Source organism: Eretmochelys imbricata, chromosome 8, assembly GCF_965152235.1.
Source record: "Eretmochelys imbricata isolate rEreImb1 chromosome 8, rEreImb1.hap1, whole genome shotgun sequence".
Lineage (NCBI taxonomy): Eukaryota > Metazoa > Chordata > Testudines > Cheloniidae > Eretmochelys > Eretmochelys imbricata.
This window is the reverse complement of record NC_135579.1, coordinates 25,642,501-25,652,982: the sequence shown is the minus strand read 5'-3', so window position 1 is coordinate 25,652,982 and position 10,482 is coordinate 25,642,501. Positions and strand designations below refer to the sequence as shown.

The window sequence follows — 10,482 nt, the reverse complement described above, 5'->3', positions numbered from 1 at the left end:
TGATGTCGGCTCGCGAGCGGAAAAGTGCGCAAAACCTGCTTAGCCCGCGACGGCGCATGCGTGTCGCGCTGTTTTCGGAGGGGACGGGAAAAGCGCGCAGTTAGTTGAGCGCGGTGGGGCCCGTGAGTCCAATGTCGGGCCCCTTTGAGGAGCGGAGCGGGGTGGTGTCCTGCGCGACTCCATGGGGCTGCTGGTACCAGACCCTGGAGGAGGTGTTCATCGAGGTGCAGGTCCCGCCGGGCACCCGGGCTAAGGACATCCAGTGCAGCCTGCAGAGCCGGCACCTGGCGCTGGCCGTGCGCGGGCAGGAGGTGCTCAAGGTAGCGCTGGGAAGGGGGAGGCTGGCCGACTAGGCTGCCAGTGGGGCAGGGCCTGGCCTGGGCCGCAGAGCTGCGGGGAGGCCCCAGCAGTTGTTGCAGGCAGTCAAGAGCGGCGGGGTGCGCTTGCTCCGGCGCTGGTTCGCTGACACCCGGTCCTTGCTGCACTGGGGAACGTGTAACTCTTCGTGCCCTTGCTCGCACTGCTGGGGAGCCTTGCGGGAGACGCTGCTTCCAGCACCGTGGTATGAGACTGGGGGGCTGGGGGCCCATGTGTCGTTGACGTGGCCCTCTGAGTAGTATCTCCTTTGGCTATAGGGAGTCTAGTGGCTGGGATGCAGCTCGCGCAGGGAGCTCTGAACATTTTCGACCCGTGTCAGCAAAGAGTTTGGAATTCAGATTTAAAAAATTATGTTTGTTGTAAAATCCAATGGAAACCTGCGAAAGGCCATACACAAGGTAAATGGGAGTCGGCTATTTAACACTGAGAATACTAGACTGATAAGGTGGGTCAGGCAATATATAGAAAGCTTTCGAGTTTGCACAGCTCTTCTGGTCTAGGCTGGTCTAAACTCCCAAGTTTGTCTTTTCATCAGCAGAAGTTGGTCCCTTAAAATATATTACCTCACCCTCCTTGTTTCTCTAATATTGTGGGACTGACAGGGCCACAGCAACACTGTAAACAATTCAGAATATTGTCTCATTTCTCAATCCTTGAGGTTGATTATTTTCCATTTAGGAGAGAGACAGTTAAGTAATTTTATGCCCAGGGTCTTAATTTTTTTCTTTTTTATGAAACCTGCTAGTACACCTTTCTTGTTTGGTTTTGCAGTTTCTAAAAAAAACCCAAAACAGTTAAAATAGTTTTGAGGGAATTAAAATACTTCCTTGCAATGCTTGAAATGCAAACTGTAGTATTCTACTAGTACATGAGAACCTAAGTGAAACTGAGTAGAAATACAAGCATAGGGGTCCACTCGTTCACTCCTCAAATTAGCATAATTGATTTCATTTGATTTAAGCATTTGAAGATGGAGATCTTGCATTTCCCCTTCAGTACAAAGTGCTGTACGAATAAATAATAAAAATAGTGTATTGGTAACATAGGTAATGACTTCTACAAAATTTATAAGGAGTCCGGTGGCACCTTAAAGACTAACAGATTTATTTGGGCATAAGCTTTCGTGGATAATAAAAAACACTTCTTAAAGCTTATGCCCAAATAAATCTGTTAGTCTTTAAGGTGCCACCGGACTCCTTGTTGTTTCTGTGGATACAGACTAACATGGCTACTCCCTGATACTTTATAAAATTTGTATTTGTCTTGGCACTGTCCCTTAAATATTTTTAAGTTACTGTATCTACTTACAAATAGTACATTACAAAGTTTGTCTTCAAGGTATTTCATTAGCAAACAGTAAAACACATTTAATGATGATGCATTGTAGAATATCCATGGGAATGAAAGAATCAACTTTCTAATTAAAAAAAAATTAGAAATGAGAAATTTTTCAAAGTTGTTGCAGTGTAAATTCTATGGTATATGTCTAAAAGTTTTTGTTTCAGTAGTTGTTAAGAGAGACTGTACACTGTAGGATTTATCGTAGTACTTCAAAACATTCTGACTTTCTTTCCTTTCTCATTGGAAAGCCCATTTGCTTTCTCATTGGCGCTGGTAATTAGCAATTCTTTGCATCATTATAATTTATTTATATTGTGCCATAGGTGTGCATGGCACTTTACAGACATACTGGAACCTTGATGGGAAGTCACATTAAAATGGGAAATCCCCCCCTCACCCCCCCAAGACAGTCCCTTTCACTGAGATACTGAAACAGTGACAGGTATTTTTATTGTATTAAGCAATTCTTTTTCATAATTAATTTTACTTTCTTATGTATAATAATAACTTTTCAGTGCCAGGTTGTTCCTTTTTAAACTGTAGGAAGTTTTCAAACTTCTGTATAAACTGGGAGTAATCCGATGAAGTGAGCTATAGCTCACGAAAGCTTATGCTCAAATAAATTGGTTAGTCTCTAAGGTGCCACAAGTACTCCTTTTCTTTTTGCTAATATCAATCAGATACTGATAAACTACTTAACTTTGTAAATGTCTTTTTCAGGGTAGACTCTTTGACTGCACAATAGCTGATGAAGGGACATGGACGTTAGGTAACTATCTGCTTCCTTTAAATGAAATTTTGAAAGACAGTTAAATTTCTGTGTGTTCAAATCTTTCTCAACATTAGAGTTTATTTCTTTTTAAGAACCAGAGTGTACTATAATTGAAGAAAGCAGATCATGACACAAACATACAGTTCTTGGATCACAATACAAAAACAGCCTAATGACGTCTTTGTTTTTTTAGTGAGAATCATAGAAATTAGAGATGAAAGGAAAATATTAAGTCATCTAGTCCATTTCCTACCAATGCAGGATTGTTCCCATTAGTATACTTTGGAGTGCTGGTTCCATTCATCTAGTTATAAATGTCATGAGCAATCAAACCTCATTGAGAGACTGCTATCCAGGTTTTTTTCCCCCTTGACGTTCAGCCTAAATTTTCCTTTTCTTAATTTCATCCCATTACTTTGTTATATCTCAGTATGCTGTCCAAAGTAATTCCTTGCCCTCTTTAGTGTTGACCATTTTGAAAGTTGTTACCATGACCTCAGCTTCATTGTTTTCCCTTAGCCAAGATACGCATACAGTAACTCCTCACTTAACATTGTAGTTATGTTCCTGAAAAATGTGATATTTAAGGAAATCCAATTTCCCTGTAAGAATTAACATAAATAGTGGGGGGGAGAGGGGTAGGTTCCAGGGACATTCTTTTTATCAGATACAAGACATTCTATATACATACAGTATACATTTTAAACCATTTTAAACAAGCAATTTAATACTATACTCAGAATTGATGACTGTGAAGCTCGGTTGAGGTGGTCGAGTAAGAGGGTGGATCGTCTGGCTGCTCCTCTTGCTGTTCTTGCTGAACAACTAAAAAAAAAAACACGTTTAGAGATTGTTTTGCTTTCCTTTCCCCCCCACTGCTTTTGGTAAATTTCTTTATAGCAAGTCATTACAAGACCAACTCCCCTAAGCACTTTGGAGCTGCGTTCCTGTCAGGATCGTCATCACTAAGGATTTGCAAGCCAGCTTCAATAATTTGGAAAGCTTCAGAAGGATGTTTGGCAGTCAAATTTTGATGGATTGGTGTTTCTTTTACTTGGCCCTCTTCCATTGCTCTCATCACTTCTAGTTGCATCAGATCTTCATTGGTTAGCTCTTCTCCGTGTGATTGCAGAAGTTGTGTAACATTGGCTTCTTCCACCTCATCAAAACCTGCTTTTCTTTGCCAAGCCGAGGATATCTTTCTTCACAGCGAGGACAATATCTTTAAATTATTTTAAGTCATTGACACTTTCAGGCCACAACTTTCCCCACATACCATTCATGCATGCCTGAGTAACTTCAGCCCAGGACTCACCAATGTTATTGATGCACTTCAGGATGTTGTAGTCATGCCAAAATTGCTGAATCGTAGGTTTGCCTCTGATGAGCTGGTCGAAAGTACAGCGTAAGTAATACGCTTTAAATGCACCGGTGGCTCCTTGGTCCATGAGTTGGATGCGTGATGCGGTGTGAGGTGGCAGAAAGTCAACTTTGATGTTTTCGCACAGGTCATCCAGGTTGATTGGATGAGCCGGTGCATTATCAATAAGCAATAAAATCTTGAAATCAAGATTTTCCTTGGCACAGTATTCCTTCCATGCAGGGACAGCATAGAGAGTCAGTCATTCTGGAAAAAATAGCTCCAGATCTTCAAATGACTGGAAGGTGTTTTTTTGAAAATCCCTTGAGAGCTTGTGGTGTTTCCAATTGGTATACTGTCAGAGGTTTCATCTTCATGTCTCTGGCAGCATTACCACCTAGAAGCAAGGTTAGGCGGTCTTTAGCTACTTCAAATCTGGGCGCTCTCTTTTTCTCTTAGGAAATGTAAGTCCGCTTAGACATCATCTTCCAGTAGAGGCCCGTTTCATTGACACTGAAGACATGCTTAGGGGAATAGTCACCTTACTCAATTATTTTCTTGAGATAGGGAATTTTTTAGCTGCTGCCATATTGGCACTAGCCACCTCACCGGACATCTTGATGTTATGCAGGTGGAAGCGCCTCTTGAACTGATCAAACCATCCCCACCTTGCGGTGAACATCTCTGTCTGTGATCCTTCACCTTGGTCTCTCTTCAGATTGTCATACAAGCTAAGGCAAAAAGTTTGTATCACTCGCAAATTTAGTTTTGGTCCTCTATCTCCACTGAAAGAAGATGCGCCATGTTTTCCAGCAAACTACTTCTTGATTGACTTATTGTAGGAGCACTAAGCAGTGTTACACACCGAGCACTAGCCCTGCTCTTGTTGGCTTTACTCTGAATTGTTCTCACAGTCGTCGGGGTAAGACCTAGAGTGATGCCAGCGTCTACCGCACGTTCACCTGCATCAAAATACCTTAAAATGTCTAATTTAGTACCCAAACTAATGGTTTCCTGGTTTTCTTACTGCTCGTGGTACTGCTAGGCGCTTGACTATCACTTGCTGGACATTTTTGACTCATGATGCTGGGTGATACTCCTCTGGACGGCGCATGCATGTACTACTCTTCACTCCCTTCAGCCTTGAGTGGTTGGGGTCATGCAGCATCAATCAGCTATTGAAAGGGAAAGAACTTGGAAAACCCATGCCATTCTCTATGGTAATCTGCTCCCCTATTGGAAGCCCTGTGGGTTTAGGCTAGGACTAGTTATGGAGTCAGTTTCGCTTGCAGGTTCTTACTTTCACAGGAGCCCTGCTGGAGGACCAAAGGCCTGTCTTCCAGGGTGCCCTGGAAAAACTGGCCCTGCTGTACCTCCCATAGTAACCACACACTCAGCACTGAGGCAGCACTGCAGCCAATGTAGCTGTGACTGTTGTCAGAGGAGGAAAATAAGATTTGCTGCAGGGCTGCACTCCTCCCTGCTGTGTGCATGCAGGGGCAGAGAGAGAAAGCTGGCATTGAAATGAATGGCAAAGCGATGATGAATCGGGGGGTAGCCTGCACCTGGAGTGTGTTTACAAACATACAGTAGTTGGGAGGTGCCCCTGCCTTACCCCACACAGGCACAGCCCGCTGCAGACAATAAGGCGGGCAAGGAGGCTGAAGGTGGCTGAGTAGACTCCTAAGTAGACTGAAGGAGGCTGAGTAGCAGCAGCGGCAGATTCCCCCATTGAGACTCAGGTACAAGCACAGCTGCCAACTTTGCTGGGGGGTGCTCCGCCCGAGGCCTGCCCCCACTCCACCCCTTCCCCCAAGGCCCCACCCCACCTCTTCCTGCTCCATGCCCTCCCCTGAGCATGCTGCATCCTCACTCCTCCCCGCCCTCCAGCCTCCTGAACACTGCAAAACAACTGATTGCAGTGGGCAAGAGGCACAGGGAGGGAGGAAGGAGGGTGAGGTGGGGGGGTGCAGGGGAGCTGATAGGGGGGTTGCTGACCCACCCTGGTTCCAAGCCCCCACGAGGACGGGCTGCTCTTCCAGAGAATCCTGCAAGGTGTGGACAAAGCAGGCGGCCAAATTGCACAACATTAAATGAGCATGTTCTCTAATAGAACAGCGCTGTAACAACAAAACCGATAGGACCTTAAGTGAGGAGTTACTGTATTAATATTATTAATCTTTCCTCATCAGTCAGTCTCTCTAGAAAGGTTCCACTTAGTTTGGAGGGAGGAAATATGTATGTACCATGTTTTAAATATATGAATAAAGGGATCTTCCCTTTAAGTTTTCTTGTTACACATTGGTCTGGACTTCTGAGTTTGTCTTCATTTTCAGTGAATGAAATATCTTTTTGCATAGGCTTTAAGAAGAAGTTTCATCAGAAAATTCACTGAATTATTAATGTTGAATTTGGCTGAAAAAGAGTATAGCACTTAAGAAGTCCAATGGTTATTTCTGTTTTTCTTATGAAGAGGACAGAAAATTGATACGTATTGTTCTAATGAAAACCAATCGAGATGCTGGAAATTGTTGGACCTCTCTGTTAGAAAATGACTATGCTGCTGATCCTTGGGTACAGGACCAGATGCAGAGGAAACTTACACTGGAGAGATTCCAAAGAGAGGCAAGTCAGAGGACACTAATTACTGTTTGTGTCTTATTTATACATATTCTGCTCAGGTTATGGCCATGAAACGGAAAAATTCTTTTACACTCATCAGAAATACACAAAGTTAACCCATTTTTACTATTTTATTTTAACGCATTCTGGTTGATTTGTCACTCAGTGGGTTGAACCTTCATTAGGATACTGAACTTTGCCTACAGGATGCCATTCGGTACTTTGAGAGAACCTAAAACTCTTCTTTTAGAATTTAAAAAAGGCATTAGTTTTGGAAAGTAATGCATAGTTCATTCAGAATCTTGACATTTGACTTCAGTAAAAGTTGCAGGTACCCAACAGCAGGAGAATTGAGCCTTGAAAGAGGACCTGAATATGGCAGTCTCTCTCTGAATGATTACATATCTGTATTTAAAGTTTATTTTTCAAAATCAAGTCTCCTTCAGTACGTTTATACAGAACGTACAGTCAAAACTTTGTTTGGAAGACAAAGGAGAGTAAACTCACTGGGCAAATAATTCCTCCTTTATTTTGAATAGATTTCATGCTAAACTTGTTTCCCAGTGCTGTGACTACTGCTTCTAGCACTTCACCATCTTTGTGTACTAGCATTAGTAATTCAGCAGAGCTCTGGGAATAATGCTTATTAGCTAGCAAGTGCTGAATCAGCACAATTTTTTGTTTAACAAAAACCAGCAGCATTTTTATAAAAACTAGCTGTCCAGTACTGCAGGAACTTCCCCTTTCAGATAACCATTTAAAGGGACACTGTAAAAGTCAACAGCTGTACTATTTAACCCCACTCCCTGAAACCATTTTAAAGATTTTCTTGATATGGAAAGCTTGCTGCCTCCCAAACTTGGGATGGCAACAGCCTGCAAACTCACTTCTGCAGCTGGGCAAGCCACCAATCTCCCTTTGTGTGTAATTGCTGATGCGTGTGTGCAAAAATTTTTCACTCTCCCTAGAGAATTTCAACTGTGCCAATTCCCAGGAACACAAGAAGCAGAAGGTTGTGTGCTTTTATCAGTTTGGGAGAGTGTTAACAAACTTTGATTTATACAGTGATATTTTGAGTATTAACCTTTATATGAATTTTTTTTATCTCTGTACAGAATCCTGGCTTTGACTTCAGTGGGGCAGAAATTTCTGGGAACTACAGCAAAGGGGGACCAGACTTTTCCAAACTTGAGAAATAAACTACTTTCAGCGGTGTTCCAAAGAACCAGAGAGAAATAATATGTTAAACTGAAGGAGTGAAATATGTCTTTGCTAAAGACTTCACCTGTCTACAGAATGAATGTCACCAAATACTGTCTCTGTGGATAATTACAGGGGAATTCCTTTCAGTAGGATCAAGACAAACAGCAAAGTTATAGAGGGTCATTTTTAAATGTGTGCTAACTTTGATATTAATAGAAAATATGCATACATGATAAATGTACTTTAAAGGTGTCATGACTGTTTTTAAGCAGTATTTTCTTTGTGGAAATATTCCACAGTGAAGTGACATAGAGGCACAGTTATAGAATGCTACATAAATGTCAGCACTCATCCTCTTGTGGAGAATTAATCCTACAGGCAAGCCACCTACCATTATCCTTAACTTTGAAAGAACTGTATTTTCTAAATTTTAAAAATGTACTTTTGTAGCTCTCACTTGGTTAGCAGCCCTCTGATGTGTGTTAGTAAATTCAGTTTTAAAACCGCAGTGGCAGAAACAAGAATATTACTCTTAAGTGCAGAAAATAAGGTTTGACATTTTAGTGTTGTGCCAAATGTTGCTGAAGGACAAACTGTGGCAGCAGAAAGTCAAAAGGTTTAGGTTGAAGCCTGGGCTCCAGTACTCGTAGGTCTACTTACAGTATAGTAACTTAATATTCTTAGTGGAAGGAGAAGAGGTTTTGATTTCTGAAAGGGTGGAATACTTTGCCTGTAGGATGCAATTTTGTGTACTTAGAACCCAAAACTCTTCTTTTAGCACAGGGGTGGGCAAACTTTTTGGCCTGAGGGCCACATCAGGGTTCCAAAATTATATGGAGGGTAGGGTAGGGAAGGCTGTGCCTCCCCAAACAGCCTGGCCCCCACCCCTTATCACCGCCTCCCACTTCCTGCCCCCCTCAGAACCCCTGACCCATCCAACCTCCTGCCCCCACTCTTTGTCCCCTGACTGCCCCCTCCTGGGACCCCCTGCCCCTAACTGCCCCCGCACTCCCTGCCCCCTGACAGGCCCCCCAGGACTCCCATGCCTATCCAACCACCCTGTCCTCTGACTGCCCCTTATCTAACCTCCCTACCTCCTTACCATGCTGTTCAGAGCACCAGGACTGGCAGCTGTGCTGCCTGGCTGGAGCCAGCCATGCCACTGTGCAGTCTAGTGCCCCTGGGCAGGCTGGCGGCTTTTGCAGCCACACTTCCTGGCAGGAGCTTGCAGCCTTGCCTCCCAGAGCACTGGCAGGATGGTTAGCTGAGGCTGCAGGGGTGGGGATGGACAGCAGGGGAGGGCCCGGGGGCTAGCCTTCCCAGCCAGGAGCTCAAGGGCCTCCCCCAACAGGCTGTAGTTTGCCCACCTCTGTTTTAGAATTTAAAGAACTGTTTCAACGTGAGAGCTACAATTTGATTTCAGTAAAAGTTGTAAGTACCCAACAGCAGGAGAATTGAGCCTTGAAAGAGGACCTGAATATGGCAGTCTCTCTCTGAATGATTACATATCTGTATTTAAAGTTTATTTTCCAAAATCAAGTCTCCTCAGTACGTTTATACAGAACATACAGTCAAAACTTTGTTTGGAAGACAAAGAAGAGTAAACTCACTGGGCAAATAATTCCTCCTTTATTTTGAATAGATTTCATGCTAAACTTGTTTCCCAGTACCATCTTTGTGTACTAGCATTAGTAATTCAGCAGAGCTGTGGGAATAGAGTTTATTAGCTAGCAAGTGCTGAATCAGCACAATTTTTTGTTTAACTCTTTGTATTTAACTTTTTGTTTTATTCTCTATCCCTTTTTCAATGATTCCTAAGATCCTGTTTGCTTTTTTGACTGCCACTGCATGCTGTGTGGATGTCTTCAGAGACCTATCCACAATGACTCCAAGATCTCTTTCCTGATTAGCTGTAGCTAAATTAGCCCCCATTATATTGTATATATAGTTGGGGTTATTTTTTCCAATGTGCATTACTTTACATTTATCCACATTAAATTTCATTTGCCATTTTGTTGCCCAATCACTTACTTTTGTGAAATCTTTTTGACGTTCTTCACAGTCTGCTTTGGTCTTAACTATGTTGAGCAGCTTAGTATCACCTGCAAACTTTGCCACTTCATTGTTTAACCCTTTCTCCAGATCATTTATGAGTAAACTGAATAGGATTGGTCCTAGGACTCACCCTTTGTCCCTGTCCTTTAAATAGTTCTCAATCCATGAAAGGATCTTCCCTCTTATTCCATGACTCCTTAATTTACTTAAGAGCCTTTGGTGAATGACCTTGTCAAAGGTCTTCTGGAAATCTGAGTACACTATGCCTACGTTTGTTGACCCCTTCAAAGAACTCTAATAGATTAGTAAGACATGATCTCCCTTTACAGAAACCATGTTGACTTTTGTGTAACAATTTACGTTCTGCTATGTGTCTGACAATTTTATTCTTTACTGTTGTTTCAATTAATTTGCTCGGTACTGACTTTAGACTTACCAGGATCACCACTAGAACCCTTTTTAAATATTGGTGTTACATTAGCTGTCTTCCAGCCATTGGATACAGAAGCTGATTTAAAAGGACAGGTTACAAACCATAGTTTACAGTTTTGCAATTTCACATTTGAGTTCTTTCAGAACTCTTGGGTGAATGCCAGCTGGTCCCAGTGACTTGTTACTGTTAAGTTTATCAATTAGTTCCAAAACCTCTAGTGACACTTCAGTCTGTGACAATTCCTCAGATTTGTCACCTACGAAAGATGGCTCAGGTTTGGGAATCTCCCTAATATCCTCAGCCATAAAGACCGAAGCA

The 10,482-nt window shown here is 42.6% G+C and overlaps 1 protein-coding gene across 1 annotated transcript; it reads left to right on the top strand.

The window, feature by feature from the left end:
- Positions 1 to 18: 18 nt before the first annotated feature.
- On the top strand, positions 19 to 9,702 carry NUDCD2 (NudC domain containing 2). The gene is made up of 4 exons (XM_077825409.1): positions 19 to 320; positions 2,440 to 2,488; positions 6,325 to 6,476; positions 7,589 to 9,702. The coding sequence occupies exons 1-4, from the start codon at positions 132 to 134 to the stop codon at positions 7,670 to 7,672; spliced, it is 474 nt and encodes a 157-aa protein (XP_077681535.1). The 5' UTR covers positions 19 to 131; the 3' UTR covers positions 7,673 to 9,702.
- The last annotated feature ends 780 nt before the right edge of the window (positions 9,703 to 10,482 follow it).

Coding starts and splice junctions, on each gene's coding strand:
- NUDCD2 (XM_077825409.1), top strand. CDS start 132: ATGTCGGGCCCCTTTGAGGAGCGGAGCGGGGTGGTGTCCTGCGCGACT. Junction 321..2,439: donor GCGGGCAGGAGGTGCTCAAG/GTAGCGCTGGGA, acceptor TGTCTTTTTCAG/GGTAGACTCTTTGACTGCAC. Junction 6,477..7,588: donor TGGAGAGATTCCAAAGAGAG/GCAAGTCAGAGG, acceptor ATCTCTGTACAG/AATCCTGGCTTTGACTTCAG.